General features: G+C 37.7%; 1 protein-coding gene across 8 annotated transcripts in view; it reads right to left on the bottom strand.

Annotated features, from left to right (window-relative positions):
- Nucleotides 1–821: 821 nt before the first annotated feature.
- Nucleotides 822–17,390, bottom strand: part of CABIN1 (calcineurin binding protein 1) — a 118,344-nt gene continuing 101,775 nt past the window's right edge. For all 8 annotated transcript variants that reach the window (XM_042805219.1, XM_042805218.1, XM_042805224.1 and 5 more), the window contains 4 exons: nucleotides 16,556–16,847; nucleotides 5,298–5,462; nucleotides 3,217–3,443; nucleotides 822–2,717 (listed from right to left, as the gene is read on the bottom strand). In XM_042805219.1, the coding sequence (XP_042661153.1) occupies nucleotides 2,574–2,717; nucleotides 3,217–3,443; nucleotides 5,298–5,462; nucleotides 16,556–16,847 (828 nt within the window). In that variant the 3' untranslated portion in view covers nucleotides 822–2,573. The remainder of the gene's footprint in view (nucleotides 2,718–3,216; nucleotides 3,444–5,297; nucleotides 5,463–16,555; nucleotides 16,848–17,390) is intronic.

Below are 17,390 nucleotides of genomic sequence, written 5' to 3'. Positions count from 1 at the left end.
GATCTTAAAAAGAAAGAAGAAAAAAAAAAAGGAAAAAAAAAAAAGGAAAAACAGGTAGTAATTTTGAATATGTTAAAACAAGTTGCACAGTTGCGTAGTTTGAAGATTAAAATGAGTTTAGATCAGATCAGCAAAGTTCAGCTCTCTTTGCTGAGAGGAACAGTTTCACTTAATGTTTTAGCTTTCCTTAACCAGCAAAAAATTAAATCCTTCTCAAAAAGCAGGACTAGAAGCCAAAAGAAAGCTCAAGACTGAGCATTTTAGCAAGCTGAGAAGGGGGGGAGGAGCAAAATGCCTAATGCCAAAGAATCCTTAATAAAGGAAAACAACCATTTTCAGTGACAAGATTTAATTAAGAAAATCAAATGTTCAGTCTTCATGTATCAGACCCATGCTAGAATCGTGGACCTAAGAATGTAAATGTTAGACATAAATTTAAGTATACACATTAGCCAAAAAGCCCATGTAGTCTACTGTATTTAGGCGAGAGCCCTATACAGAACTACATCCTCCAAGTTGTGTTCTCTTTTTTCCTGCATTACCTTTTAAAAAAAATAAAGATCATGCCTGATTATCTAAAAGTACCTTAGCCTATTACCAGCCAATGACTATACAGTATGCTGTACACTGCATTTATATTAACTTTCAACAAATTAAAGAGCATACACTGAAAACATATTACTATTGTAAATACTCATTTGCTTTTACCATTCAGTTACCTGATCTCTTCCACATTAGTTACATCCAGCTCACCCATCACCTGTACTAAGTGAACAAGTTACATGAACATTTTCTAATACACCCAAGATGAACATGCTCACTTGCTTATAAATTACATTTTATTCAAAACAAACAATCCAGAATATGAGAATAAACTTGCAATACAAAGTTTGATGCTGTTTCTTTTTATCCACGGTGCATCTACCATTCTTATATTGAATGAGAGCTATCCCTGTAACAGTGGATTAAATGCTAATTTGTACAGCCAAATATTCTATGTGATCTTGTTCACTATGTGTTTCTTCCACCTTATGCTGTTCACCAGCAATCAAAGACAGGTGAAAAAGAATTCATCTCATGTCTCAACGGGGAAGTAAACCTGGTGCAGGCAATCTTGGCAACACTGGCTGACCCAGGTTCTGTGTCATACAAGACCAAGCCCATCTGAAGAGCTCTAGCAGTCTTCAGAAAAGGAAGAGGTTTCCCCCCATCCCACTTCCTCCACTACTTTCTTATCCCAGAAATAAAAGGAAAGGAGGAATAAGACTTTTTCCAGAACCACAGTACCTTGCCCTCTCAGATGAACAGAGACAACAGTACATTTCAACTTTATTAGAAAAAAACCCAAAAGTTTATACAAAGCTCTACATTTTACAGAAAACGAGCTCCCCCAAACACAAAGAAATCCAACATTGCAAGCTGTATGCATTTTCTTTTTTCATATACATACATATATATATATGTACATACACATATATATATGTGTGTGGGCGCACGTGTGTGTATATATAGAGTGTGTGATGTATTTTTTTGCATGGTTTGCATTCATTATTTTACAAAGTCAACATTCAGTAGAAAAAAGAAAGGATCTTTGTTACCATTATTTTCTCATATAAATAACTGTGAGCAGTCCCTCTGCAGATAGATAAAAAAACACCTTTTCGTGTCATTCTGTAAAAAACAGACATTACTGAAATGGTATTGAAATCTTTGAAGTGTTTTCAATACCATCATAAAAATATCATCTAGCCCCCAATTCAAAATGCTTGTCCAAGGCATTAGAAGAGGAAGGACCGTAAGACAATTCTGGAAAAATCAGTTCCTTTAAGCCAACATTCAGGTAGACAGTTTTTGCTGGACCTCATACATTGGTGTGAAATGAGCAGCAACAGGAGGCCAAAGCTCCCTGTCTGCCTGGAAAAGCTGGTTCTTTGCGTGTTGTCACCAAGTCAGATTCCAACAAAGCACCCAGCAGTGCCAAGGAGCTGAAAGACTCTCAGCTCACCCTTCTTGCCCCACAACAATGCCAGACTTTCTTGATGCAATTAAAACCTCTGCTAGCTCAGCAAATGTTTCCTACTCCACCTTAAAAGGAGCTGTTGAACTAATTGTGGCATGGCTAGACAGACATTAGGTTGCTGAATTACTGGGAGAAAAACTTAACTTGTAGGGAAAATGCAAAAAGACAACTAAAAGGAAGAAAATGCTATAGAAAAGAGCTACTGGAGTGACTCCCAAGGCGCTAGTTTGAAGAAGCAGGAACAGTAGAGAGATATGAATTGCAGCTCAAAACATCCTTGTGTTTACCGAAGTTAAGAGTTGACAGCGTGGTCCAAATTAATTAACGGCCTGGTAAACAATCATTCTTTCCATCAAGCACCATGATGGGGAGAATGGCGAAGATTTTGAAGGCAATACAAGTGGTAGTGGTGATAACAAAGGTAATGAAAGTGAAGAACACAATGATGCCAATTAAATGGAGAGCAATGCCAACGAAGATGTTTCAACTGCCAGAGATGCTGGCAACACGAAGAATGGTTATATGGTTGGTGTTGATGATGGCCAGAATTCATTCATATGTCCATGTAGTCATCATCTTCATCAGTATCACTTTCCAGTGAGGACTCCTGGCTTGAGGTCTCTAAGATTTCCAAAGCTGGCTGACAAAGGCTCTCCTTCTTTACATTCGCTGCAGACTGAGCAGACAAAATAGCAGACTGATCCCAAAAAGAGAGAGAGAGAATATATTGCTAAATAGTCAGGATAAACCCATGGTCACAGGGATAAAAGCCAACTGGTTGCTATTCCTTCACATTCACTAGCTCTCTTACTCCTATAAAAGATATGGCATCCTAATGTGAAACAACATAACATTTACCAGTAGGCTTCCGCAACGTTGATATTCTGGTAGCTTCCAGTAACCTAAAAATTGCAATGGCTGCACTAGCTCCCTCGCCCATTTTTGTAATTCTTTCCAATTCCCTCAGAAAAGGGACGAGGACTAGGATAGCTATGATTTCACCCATGGCCAACATTTCACCAGTCCTTAAAAACTGACTCCTGCTGATAACAGATAGCATCATCTTCTACTACTTATACTAACTATAGTTATGAACTGGGGACAGGAACTGTTGCTCCTTTCATACAAGTATTTTATTGAGGGGACAATTAAGATAGAAACAATAATCTAAAAAATTACTGTTTCCCTTTTATTACCTTTAATTTTTGCTTGGTCTCTTCTGAAATGCTGCCCTTTGGAGAAAGGAGGGTGGGAGTGGGTGGAGTGACAGTGATCTCAGGTGGAAATTTGGTGACAGATGAAGGTATGAAAAGCTTTGGCATGTTGGGCAGAATGCGAGTTTTTACTCGGGTGCCATCTGTCTTGTTCTGCTGACTTCCCAAAGTCTGTGAACTGGAGCTGAGTTCAGGCTTGGAACTGGAGGCTAAACAGAAAATAGTAAGAAGAAACATGTTAGGAAGCTATCTAGGATTTCAGATGTCAAAGAAGAGGGAACAGTTCATTGTTAGACATATGGCTGGCTCAAAAGGCCTTTCTTCAAGCCTTGCTTTAATTAAGGCTAAGAAAAAAAAAGAAATTGCCTCAAGATTCTGTAACAACTGGAAACCAGTAATAATTAAAAAAAAAAAAAAAAAAAAAATCTTATGAGACAGCAGAAACTCAATCTGACCAAGCATGACAACTGGTAGTATAGCACTGACCCACCTACATCTAACACCTAGTTAGGCAGCTACTACAAATGTTGTTTTCCCACCTGTTGTTTCAGATGCAATCATCTTATCTTTGCATTCTCTAACTGTGTTTCCATTCTGTAATGCAACAAATAAAGCTACTTAGCTTTACTTATGGGTCTTAATTTCCTCCACAACAGTGTTGCCTCTTTAATTATTGAGATAGCAACTCCTCAACAATTTAAGAAAAATATATGGTAACACTTGTCAAAATTTCCTCACTACTCTCTTCAAATCCTGCCATAAAAACCTCCTTGATGTGCTCATGCCACTGTCTCCCACACTAGTTAGCATAATTTCCGCATACTTCCCAAGTGTCTCAGCCTGTGGTCTTTACAGTGCAAACTTGCTCAGACAGGGCTCATCTCATGAACTAAAGAGGGATCCAGCCCCTCCCTAGGCAATATCAGATTACAAAATAATATATACACAATAATAACCAGTAGAAGACAATGCTTTCACACTAAAACCTGAGAATTTGTTAAAAGAGATTTACTGATTTCTTACTAATAATGCTGCTTGACATGGAGTCAAAACTACTTTTTAAAAATTTTTATGAATGAAAACACCACAGTCTATCTCAGACTGTTAATAATGACAAGTGTTCTTATACATTTTTTTCAGATTCAGTCTCGTCAAATCCATCTCTTGAAGATTTCTTGAACTGACATGGCCACTTAAACACAGCAAAATAAAATGCCAGCTTCCTGATGCTATTCTGAAAAACAACCAGCAGTAAAACTAACTACTAAGGGATGTAAAATTGAACTGTATGTTCTCAACTGTACACAAGAATGTAAGCACTGCCACAACAGATGAAGCATGGCTTTTCATTAAGGTCAGTGACCTATCTCCATGGGCAGCCAATCATTTCAGAGTAGAGGACCAGAAATGTTGCAGTAATCAGACACAGGATAATCTGCCTCTCACAAATAAGAAAAAATGAGATACCTCAAACATGAATATCTAGATTATTATGCCCACCTGAAATACCAAGTTTTACATTTTTTCAATTAACACACCAACTCCTACTTCTTTTGGGAAGGGGGCAGAGGAGGGAGAGAAAGCATTAACTGCCGTTAATGGTGCTTTTTATGTTTACTCAGCCTGAGTGAGTCAGGTTTTGTGAAAAATTGTTTCCTTCTGCTAAATATTCCAGCAGTGTAGTCCAAAGTGTTGTCATATTGCCCCATGTAAGATTTCAATTAAAAGAAAAATTCTACTTTAAAAGATGCACAACTACATAACATGATAGCCTGGTTCTGGGAGGTTTTTTATTTGGCTTTGCTGCTGTGATATTTAGCATGTGAGTCATGCACCAAAAAGAATAACCATTAAGGGACGACAAGGCACTTTTCCCAGGAAACTGGGAGATTGCCAGGAATGTCTCTAAACTCTGGAATACTTGACTGGAAAGCAGGCAGAGAAACTGAGGAATATGAATCACAACTATCCAATTAACCAATCAAGCAATCAATCAATCCCTACAGACTGATCGACAGCTAGCCACACATATTCAGAATTCTTTGAAGCAGAGAAGCTCCTACCTTGGGTACAAACATGTCCTGAATTTGTGCTGGTCACCGATTCCACTTGCCAGCAAACAGGCTCTGGCGATGGTGCAACAGTAGCCATTTTCATCTGCTGACAAAGCCGTGACTCCTGTTGCTGAAATCCAAGCCCCTCCAAAGGCACTTCAAGCTCTTCTTCCTCTTTAATAATGAAATATAATTCACAGATTAAGAGACATCCTGATCTCTCTCATAAGCCTCAGTCCTTTTGCTGTCTAACCAGCTGGTAGAAATTTTTTTAACCCTTGCTCTATTTCTAAACTGTAACATGACTAAGTGAAATTAAATATTGTCAAGCTAAAATTGCAATACCAACTTTTTCATACTTGGTGCCATCAATTCAAATTCTTAAAAAAAAAACGTAAATGTCATTTAAAAAGCGAAAGAAAAAATTCTTGTGTATGACATTTTATTATCTCTGCACATCTGCAAGAAAAACACATAGAACTGACCATTCTCCTTTGGAGAGGTGGGAGTTGAAGCACCTGCCACACAGGCAAAGTAAAATCCATCACCCTTAATGATGAACTAGCTGTGATCGATGGGTCCCTCTCTGATCTGCAACCACAGGTACATGCTACACTAAGGTGCATCTTACTGATCAGTAAGATTAATTACTGTGAACATTCATTAACAGGGCCAAATCTGTTTTTTATGAAACTAGTACCAAGTTATACTAAATGCCCACTTTTCACTGATGTACCTCTAAAAATACATTAGTCAAATTCCCACCTTCTGCTATTCCAGAACTTTGGATGATTATAACTCAGAATCTATGTATGTGTGTGTACATTCTCTTTATTACATACCAGCTGTATCTACTTTTAAATTAATGCAGTGTTAAAGCAGTTTTCTTACACGCTGAGCTGCATATTGTACATAACAGGAGTAATTTCCACTGAACTACTGAGAGCTACTGGTGCCCTTTCTGGGAAGGGCAGACTGAAAAAGCATCAAACCTTTCAAGGCTACAGACACATAAACAAGCTCTTATTCCCTGATAAAAATGAAGACATCCTTCAAAAACAAAGGGCTGTCTAGTCTAATTTGAATCACCTTATACTTACACAGGCTAAGGTATGCACAGGCAGATATTACAGACCAGCAGATGCAATGTATATTCACAGTCTAACTTGCTCTAAAATTCTTTATGTGTCCATGCTCTAAGTTAATGTAAGATTTTGACAGTGTGATGTCTTAAAAAGGAATATATATTTCAACTTTTCTTCATTGGAAAAATACTCCCACCCCCTCAAGTGTTGATAACACTTCTCCATCTTCATCAATGTAGATAAAAACTTGGAATTTACCATGGTAATATTCTTCTGTATGAGAGTTCCCCTTGCAGAAAATGCTTAAGACAACATTACAGCTTAACAGCTTGGTAAAAGTCAGATCAATGCAGTTTGAAAGATGCAACTTTTTTAATGAACTAGATTTGCTAGGTTTCTTGAATAATTTGTACAAAAAAAGGCTTACCAAAGCAGGCTGTAAGTTCTTTCATCCACTAATTTTCATTGGTGAAGAAAAGAACCCATTATCTAAACTTATAGCTGATAGCCAATATAAGCCTTAGGATAAATGAGTTTTCTTGTAGAGAATTCTCCAATAGTTCCCGAAAAGGAAAGGTCACACACTACAGCACAAATCACAGACAGCTTCTGTTCTGTGATGTTCCACTCACTATCAAGCGCAAAATGGAAAGGTCTAATGCAGGAGAATGCAGTTCTCATTCTCAGCACTCTCTTGCACATTTCTCTATGGGTACTTCAAAATACAGCATTGAAAGTCAGAAAATGATAGCTGCATCTCTACATGTATCGTATTAATAGACCAAATCAGCTTAAAAACACCACAGAATGAAGTACTTAACAATAGGAATCTTGACTAGGAAAATCGTAATTCATTGTTTCCCTATTTAAGAAGCAGAGGATAGCTGAAGGATCATGTTGTGTTTTTGCCTGCCCTTTATGTACGATTTAACCACATTCTGACAAAGTGCAAGAGACTGTATGAAGAAGGATCAGCCCTAATGTGGCCTGAAGCCAATATACACATATCCCATTACACTGCTAGCGTCTGACGATAAACTGTAGTCTAAATCCAGAAGACTCCCACACTGAAATGGCTACAAGACACTTGATGAAAAGATGGGAAGAAACATTACATCCACATTTGAAGAAAAGCAAGATGAAAATGATGATTTCAGAAGATTACCCTACAAAACAGCTAAGAAGTCAACTACTTTTTAACTTATTCCAACACTCCAGAATCAGTCTTAAGTATCTAGGGTAAGTACTAATAGAATCTTTCTTATCCACTTACTAACCAAGAATACAAAACAGTAATTATTTTAGCAGATACAATACTACATACAAATAAACTACAAATCCTACAGTCTCAACTATACTGCTATCTGAGAACAGTTTTGTATGTACTCAGCAGCTAAATTATATTAGGAACTTATTAGTTCACCATTCAGAGTAAGAGCTCTGATTTGCATTATTGTTTAATGACAAAACTCTACCTCTTATCCTGATTATAATCTTTGTTTAATTATAAGATATATCACTGCTTAAGCTGATTTGCTGTGCTTTATTTTAACTAAATTATGCCCCACTGACAAAACCTCTTTTGAGCAACCTATTTCTAGGAAGATGCTACAAGACTGATATCAGTCTATGTTCTTTTATGAGCAATCAGCATACTCATATGCATCTCCATCTTCCATGTCATATTTGTGTTTGTTAAGTTCTGAAGATCCAGTTTTACAGTGTAGTAAAACTAGATTTAATTTTAATAAAATTGTATGTCAGCCCTTTTTAATGAAGAAGTGAATGGAAATGAAAGGGCAGGAGTCTGGCACACTAAGTGTGTATTTCTATCACTGCACTTCTGGAAACAACACTTGTTAATATTCTATTAGGCTGCATCTTTCAGTACATGAGAAATCAAGAACCACTGTCTGTTAATCGATCCCTTGCTGTCAGAGGTGTTAAATACACAGTGACTGAATTCTATCCCCTGACTGGGTCATACCCTTTATTCTTTTAGGACTGTGCAATTTTTTTTTTTTTTTTTTAATAGTCACTTGAGTAGCATTATTTCCAAGTTAAAAATAAAGTTAATGAACAAAGTATTTTTTGAAGTTATTGAAAATTACAAGAATTGGTTGTTTCAGGTGTATATATCATAACTTATACTATTTATACGTGCACAGTTATTTATTAAATCTTTCATTACAGATGAAAAAGGGCAAAAGAAAGAAGGATAATCAAGAAGAAACACACAGTTGGATCTTCTATTATTTGTCTAAAACAAGTTTCTGAAGAGAATATCTTGATATTTGTCTTGTTTATAGCCCTGAACATAATGTCCTAGTTTTTCTAATAAAAACTTTCCCCAGGGAGGAAAAGACTCCACTAACTCATGAGCCACAATATTCTGCACAAGTGCAAGAGTACAAGAATACAAGTACTGCACATTCTGGAGGTGTTCAGAAGCTCAGATTTAATATCAGTTAACAAATCTTTTGGTAATACCCAGTACTTGTACTGTCCTGGCAGGTTTTCAAACACTAGCTCTACAAACCCAGTTTAAAATAAAATCAGCTTCTGAAGACGCAATATGCAATAGTTACTTGTCTCCAGGCTGAAGATGGGACAGGTACTGTACTCTGGAGATCCATTTAGCACTCTCACCTTACAACACAACACACAAAAATTAAGCACATAAAAAAACCCACAGATTCACAATACATATTATTATTTATATTGAAAAGTTCATCTCCAATCGAGCTGAATTACAGTATTTTTTTTAGCCTTCCATTTCCCAACAACTGGCTAAATAAATATAAAATAGCATACACATAGAAAGAGGGACATCATACCTTTCAACATCTCCCTGCTTTAGTGAGGAAGAAACAAGCTGAAAACAATTCAATGCAACAACCTACTCCAGCTTTCCTCTCCAACCTCTTTCCACTTGTTGCCAGGGTAACCAGTGTTTGCAGATGCCTATAGCGGGCGCCTGGGTTCATGACTTCATCACAGTTAATATTCTCTCTCAGTCTCTCTTTATACATAGAATATATACATATATCCACACACTATAAACATATAGATCATACAACTCCAGCAACCATTTTTATACTGAGACAATTTACTTTGCTATTCTGATGTGTATAAAATGAAAAATAACACTGTCAAAAATATTCACTTGGCAATTTGCAGATGTGAAGAAAGTTTAAAAGCAGTAGTACTGTAACCAGTGAAGAGATGCTCTGGTCCCTCTGTACTGCACTGTACACTTAATAATTTGATTTCATCATGCTGTGAGGTATAAGAGACATTAACATTACACTGTTACAAGACATTTTATGTGTAATTTCAAAAAACCCTTTAGTCATGCACTAACCCTATTACACAACAACTGAAAGACAACCTCTGAAAATGTGACTAGCATCTTGAAAAAAGTGTTTTCCAGTTTCTGATGGAAGTAGTTTGAAGTATTATAGCACAGATATGTTAAAGGATACAAGCAACTTACAGTGCATGCACAAAACATCATTTCATTATATGAAAAAGGAAGGAGCTGAGCTTTCAACTCCAGGACAGAATACTAACATTTTTTCAAAAGCAAATGCTTGGAAAAATGAACAGACAACAGCTTCAAGTGTTTAAATAAAGCACTTGCATCGTTTGCCTTCATCCCTCTGCAGAATACCTTTCCCAGCAGTTCTGTGTGTCAAGACAAAATGCCTGAAAATACACTACTGTGGTTTAGCAAATCTGTATTACCTTGCCTTCCAATCACTTCAGAAGACTAAGGATTGAATTTTGTGTGCCTACAAGCAAATACTTATTTTACTTGTCCCAGTAACAATTGGCTTACTTTGTATTTTAATGGCCACCCACAGCACATGCAATTGTTCACAGAACTGATTGTTACTCATTTACCATACAAGGTAGATATATTTTTCATGGTGATGGAAATGGGTCTGATTCTTTTCTCCCTGACACAGTGGAGTAAGTATCTTACCACATTTCCAAAGAACAGTGCTAATGTGAAAACAATTAATTTTCTGTATTCCATCTGCCTCGCCCTCCCATGTCCTGGGAATTAATACAGCTTTTTTCCCCATACAGCAGTTGCAAAGGCCATGGAAAGCTTGAATTTGGAGGAGTTCAGAGTTTCCTCATACACTGTGCTACTAAGTCAACGGAAAGACTGCACTGGAACACAGGTTGGTTCAGCTGAACACAGTTTAGTTAAGGATGCTGACCTACAGAAATAACAGGGAAATAACAGGGGCATCAGCCCTCAAACTGTATCTGCCATGAAGTACTATACCACAGCAGGCAGTGAGACTACTTAGTTCATCATGGGACGTGGTAGGTGTACTTGGTAGCCTTCCTTACACATTTTCTTTCTCTAAATTCATTCCAAATAGCCTGCCATGAAATTTATTTCTGAAAAACCACTACCAAGTCATAGCTGTAGAAATAAGTATTTTACTTGAAATGCCAAATTCAGGAAATTACATTCAAAGCTGACACACAAAGCCATGTGTTAAAAATTAAGCATCAGAGTAATTTTGGATGCGAAAAGCTGCAGAACACTTCTATTGCCCCCTTAAATGAAAGAAATTCAAGCAGTCTGGTGAACAGAAGTTCACACTGTAATAGCATGGCATACTGCTATATTTATCGCTAGGGTCCTGAACAGAGAGTCTACTGTACAATTATGTGAGACATACCCCAAAGCGCTTCCTACTGCTGAGGTCAGCTGTCACAGAACATTAATGCGATTAAAGCTTAAAACAGGTGGCTGCTCTGAAAGTGCTTCCTGGAAATAGTCCCTGGCCCATACTAATTCCCAAGCTACCAGGTCCCTGTAACAGCCACGCTGGGGCCAGTCTAACAGCAGAGATAGTGGAGCTTCCATGTCCAAAACCACTTTCTGCCGCTACCAAGTTTTAGAGGTGCAGAAAGCTGGCATGCATGTTGGTAAAGAAAAGCCTGGAAGTTCAATACCAACATTCTCTCTCTCTCTTTTTAAAACAAAACAAAACAAAACTTCAATAAAACAAAAAGTATGGGCCTTGATTAAAAAGGCAATAGTTTGATATTCAACTACATGAACTTTCAAATGGCATTATAAAAATACAACTAATTGATATTTGTGTTTTAGTATGACTCAGCAAGCACACATCATTTGGAGAGCACCACATAGTAGCACCTGTGGATAGTAACAGTCATTCATTTGCGGTCTACTGCTTCTGAATTTTCTGTGCTAGTTATCTAATGAAAGTCGTAGGACCTTTCCTTCTCTGTCAGTATTTCATCCTTCTTTGCCCTGACAGCCAGCTAAGCACAATGCAAATGAACAAAAGCAGTTGTTAGAAAAATCGCTTAAAAGAATATAATGACACCCCACAATTTTCTAAGAACTTTGTTAGTAACGTAATACCTGTGCAGTAGGCTTACAACTAGATCTCTCTTTAGTCTTCATTTGTGCAGGAATATATGTAAATTTTATGCTGCTGACAGTAATCTAAAACTAGTGAAACTGAAACATATTGTAACAATATAGCATCATTACCACTCTTCTTTGAAAGGTCTCCAGAAAATATGTTCCCTTAATGTATGATATTCATAGGCCAGTGACTCCCTGGGATTTTCAGGGGGATCTAAGGATGCACAGGGCTGAGAGCCTCTTGGACCACAAATGTGCCCAGACTGCACTAAACCCCTGGCTACGTACCATCACCTCACCGGCCACAAGTGGGAAGCCGCCACTCCTGCCCTATTTGTTCTTACTGATCTAACATGGGTACATAAAAACAATGACAGTTTAATTTCAAAGTATTTTCTGCACACTGTTGGACCAAATAAATAAAACTTAAGAAATATGGAGGGTAAAGATCAGAAATAGACATTAAGTGTGCTGAGAAACTCTTCTGGAATGAATCTGTTGCGATAGCAAAGCAAGTCAGCATACTTCCAAAGGGAAGAGGAAAAGACAGGAGTGACTTGTACTGTCTGAACAGTAAGCAAAAAGGAATTAAAAAGTCATTCACAAACAGGAAAACCCCTGCTGACATTCAGCAGTGAAGTTGTTTTCAGAGTGCACCCATTGTGAAAAATAAAAAGCTTCATGAAAAGCAAGGATCAGACAAGGGAAAGGGAGAATACGAATGCCAAGAAGGCTGAAGCAGCAACAGATCAGACAGAGCAAATGCAGAGCTAGCTCAAGGCAGTCTGGTTGATTTCTATTAGTGACTTTCAGTCATTAACAGGTGGATAGTAGCTTCTACACTAGGATGGTACGAAAGTGGTTACAAGTATTTAAAGAAGAGTTGTTAAAGTCTTGGAGGAATTTCAGCCTTGGGAACCAAGGAACATAGCTGCCAAAAACCACGATAAGTCAATATGGGAAATGAAGGAGAAAGTAATCAAAGTAAGTTGCATACAAGTGACACAAGAAAACAGAGTAGAAGAACATGTGCATTTAAGAGAGAACCCTCATGCCAGGCAACTGCAATATAAAGGCAGCTCACATGAAGCCATAGATCCTAGGCCACTCACTCTAACCTTTTCTGTGTTTCAACTTTAAGCCATCTGTTGAGAACAACTCTGGGCTGTAAAGGACGATTTTGAATTCAGCAGAAAAAACAACATAAGACGTTGATTGCAATTAAGTGGGTTGAATGTTACTACTTCCAGTTGTTTAAAAAGTACATGAAAGTTTTAATTGAAATCCATAGTTAAAATAGGGCATGGCCAACAGGGCTAAATACTTCAGGCATGGGCTCTTAAAATACATGTTTTGTCCTTAGAAATTTATGACAAGCAAACTCAGAAGACACTGAGATCAGCATGTGGCTAAACTCAACTAGAGATGACAACCTACAATCTCCATTATTTCACTCTGATAGAAATAGGGATTGTGGGTGTCCACTGATGTCTGGATATCTAGAAACTGAGGAACCAAAGTGAACCCCTGTGCCATGCACTGTTTAATATGAAGACAGAGTCTGTCAATGTAAAATTATAGAGTTGACACTCTTAACAGTATTTCCCTCTCCGTCACATAAATTGCCTCAGTCATCTGAGAACTCAGTATCGACCTAAGGTCATGTATCAGATGTTGTGCCTAGATAACAAACATCTGAAATTATAGCAGGATATTCATGTGGCTTATGGAGTGCAACCTCCCTGCACAATACAGAAAGGATTATCTTCCTCAGCTCTGAATTTTATCATGACCTTATTTTTATATTGAAATGCTTAGGCCTTAAATGGACAAAATGTAATGGGGGGGAAGAGTTACTCTTCTACTCTGATTTTATATTTCCATTTGGTAAAGAGCTGGCTTTAAGCAAAACACATAACTTTAAAAAATTCCAAGTATAAAAACCTTCTCTTGGTATCAAAACTCAGAAGTGAATGTTTTCCTGTTCATTCCTCACAAGAATCAGTCTTAAAATACAATCAGCGAAGAAGAAGAAAGTGTCGAGATTTTTCAGCAATTTAGAACAGTATAATACTGGAACAGTGTGACAGGCTGGACTGGATTTATTTTAATTGTCCTGTTTCCCCAGAGAAAATGTAGGCTGAGCCACAAAGGCTAATAATGCCATGTACACTTATGCCTTACTGTAGGAAGCTCTTGTGCTGCAACTACCACTACAATCACTTTGCTGCTGGACTTCATTACTCTGTATTCTGTACCAGTTAGTCATGTACTAGACAAAATCTCACGAAAATATTTACCTAAGAAATGAGTGGCACAGCATCAATATTGCTTGGAAAGCCTTTCCTTTTTCTGGGTGAAGTCACAGAAGATGATAGCAGCTAATAATCTCTGATGTGGAATACTTTCACATGACCAAAGAGATACAGGAGGAGGTGACATGAGCCAAAAAAGATGAAAACAGATTACTCTGAAAATGGGAGGAGTTTCTACAGAAACAGAGCTAATGGAAGGCAGATGAAAAAGGGTTCTAACAGAATTATAAGAAATTCTTCCTAGAGGAGGTGGATGCAGAGGTAGGAGAATTAAAAAGAAAAGAAAAAGAAAGGACACAACAGTAATTGGTGTGTGTCTCAGCTAGAGAAATGACCTGTCAGGTAGGTCTGAGAGCCAGAAAGCCAGATACAACGCATGCATTCAGCACTAGAATGATAGCTCTGTATAGAGAGTCTCTTGATCTTCAGACACAGTTTCAGGGGTGTAATTCTGGCAGCCAACCCTTCCATCTCCCTCAACCAGGATGATGTAGAGAAAGCATGAAAGAAGAACGAACAGTATGTAACTCTACAACCCTAACAAAGCCTAGGAAGTCAAAAGATTGAAATAAACCTTCCAATCACTGCAATGTGGCTTGGGAAATTGCGGAGAGGAAAGCACGTCAGCAAAGTTTGTGAGTTTTGTTTGAAAACCAAAAGAATATGTGAGTTCTTATCTGCATTGTCATTCCTACCAGTCTCCTTAGTGTGTGTACAACAACTTCACAGAGGATTCATTTTTTTTCTCCTCTGTTATCTAGGCACAAACCCAAATTATTCCCTGTTGAACAAGCTTGCCAAGATATGACACCATGCAACCCCATTCTTTAGCTTCATAAGGACAATAACAAATGTGGTTTACACACTGACTAAGCCACTCCTTCCTTATCACTCCCCTTTCCTTTCTTCCCCTCTCAAGACACTCTCTCCCTGCATTTCTGAAAAAGGAATATTAGATGATTATAATGCAACCGCTAATATTGGAAGTGAAAGTTCAATTTTGTCCTGTACTTAGAGATCAGCAAATTGGGAAAACTGATTTCTCCCTAATTTGCTCTTCGTTGCTCATGAATTCAGAATATTATGTGCATTCAGATGCCAAGGCTGATTACAAATGGAAAGAAATAAAATACCAGAAGTACACTGATAAAAAATTCAGAAATTCACAACACTAAATTAGCAAAACATCCAGACTAGATCAGAGTCTATTCATTATTAATTAATATTATGCATCATTAAGTCTCACAAACCTGGGCACTATTTCCACTGTATGCTCCTCTGTCACTTTCCACAATACCTGCTACGTATACGGTTCATTCATAACTTTATCTGGGTTCCTATGAATTTGTCTACGGTATTTGGTGAGTAGTGTTAGGGCCCAAGCTTGTGAACAGATGGAGTGAGCACAAGCAGCAGCAGATGCTTTTTCAGACAGTGTTCCTGCTAAGGTTGCAAGAAAGTACATGCTATGGCAGGTGCTCTGCCACCTTATCATGCGCAGTGTCCCACAAATAAGCACAACCATCTCTTCTGGGCACCCAAGGCAAGTCTGAAATTGGGACCAATCTTACTTCATTCCCCAAAGTGGATCAGTACTGCCTTGCACAGTGATTTTGCCTACTGCTAACAAGCAAGACTGCCATGACAGCAGTAAAGAAAAAGACAGTATTCTCATTTAATTCTTTCATCATCTAGACAAATTGCACAGGACCAAGTACGTAACACAGTCCAAAAGAAATCACACGATCATGCTATAGAATAAATAATATTTGGTTTGCATCTTTGATTCTTCTTTGTACTCTAACCTTGCACATAACCATACTAGGGCTATAAATAATATATTCCCAACATTCCAGCCCTGTCAGATGCTTCTTTTCTCAAATGTGAAAAGTAATAGTGATGATACGCTAACTTTATGAGCCATGTAGAAGCTTGGAATTTTCAGTATTATAAATCTCCACACACATATACTGGGCAGTGATAGCCATGCATCTAATTATGTTAATCAGGCACTTAGATGTAGCTTTCCACCAGTTTTTTTCAATTACAATCACTTCTAACTTTTTAAAAGATTTAAGGTATTTTAAAGAACTAGATCCTTACCTCTTTGAAGAGAATAAAACAAAAGGTTGTTTTTTTTATGCTACTATAGATTGAAATTTTCTATTTAAAACCTATGGCTATTTTTAGGCTGCTTTTTCATGATTTCACATGCAAGTTACAGACAGTGGTCACTCTTTTAATCTAGCCTAGTAATTAAAATATGCATTAATTATGTAGATGTGCTCAATTCAGGACCAAGACAAAACCTCTGTTTGCGCAGCCTTTTAAATGTGGGCTAGTGATCATAAAATGGGACAGAATAGGAACTCAGGCACAGACTCACCCCATGGCCTTGGCAAAATGATTAAAGGGCCAATACGTTGTCTCCTTGAGACTTACCACGTGCGAGATCACTCATGCTGGGAGCAGTCTCTGCATGTTGACTCCGGAGATGCTCAGTGTCCCTGTGTGACTCCTGGGATGGAGGTACTGAAGATGCTGAGGACGAGGAGGATGAAGAGGAAGAGGCTGGTTTGGATTTGGAATGCAGATCATTCAGTCTCAGGAGATTTTCAGGAGTCACAGTGTCTGGATTCACTGGGGTAGGATGCAGTGTGGCTGGTGTTACTGGGAAGAAGGTCTCTCTGTTGTCCTTTGTATGCTTTGGGGTTGTGGGTGCTTCTCCTGTGGACTACGTAAAACAAAAAAGGGCAGGCAGAGACAGTGAGAAAATACATGCCAGTAATTCTGCATATGCTACCTGCTTCAGTGACAACTGCAAGCAGTACAACTTTTTGTAGACAGAAAACACTCTCTCAAGTGAATAAAAAAATCAATCACTATTATAAAGAAATTTTTATCCTTTACAGATCCTTTTTTTGTTCTTTATGGTCTATTTAACAAACTAGCACTTGAACATTTATTCATATTTATAATGCTTTATTTAACAAATCCATCACAACATATTTTCCTCAACTCTGTTAATAAGCATGAATTACAAACTCCTGTGAACAGATTTATTTCATTTAAAAATATGTTGACAAACCCTTGACCTGAACAAACAGATCTGCAGTGCTTTAAGAGAATCTGCAAATCGTTAAAAGAAGTTATTCTTAGTGAATGATGTGAGAAGAAATAGAGAAAGTAGAAAAATGTTTTGCTTGCAGAATAAGTAATCAGCCTAACATCAAATCATAAATTCCCAGTAACTGCAGAACTGAGTAACACTGGTGTC

This window comes from Tyto alba, unplaced genomic scaffold (genome assembly GCF_018691265.1).
Source record: "Tyto alba isolate M040663 unplaced genomic scaffold, T.alba_DEE_v4.0 Super-Scaffold_44, whole genome shotgun sequence".
NCBI lineage: Eukaryota > Metazoa > Chordata > Aves > Strigiformes > Tytonidae > Tyto > Tyto alba.
The sequence above is the reverse complement of the archived record's forward strand: the minus strand, read 5'-3'. Positions and strand labels throughout refer to the sequence as shown.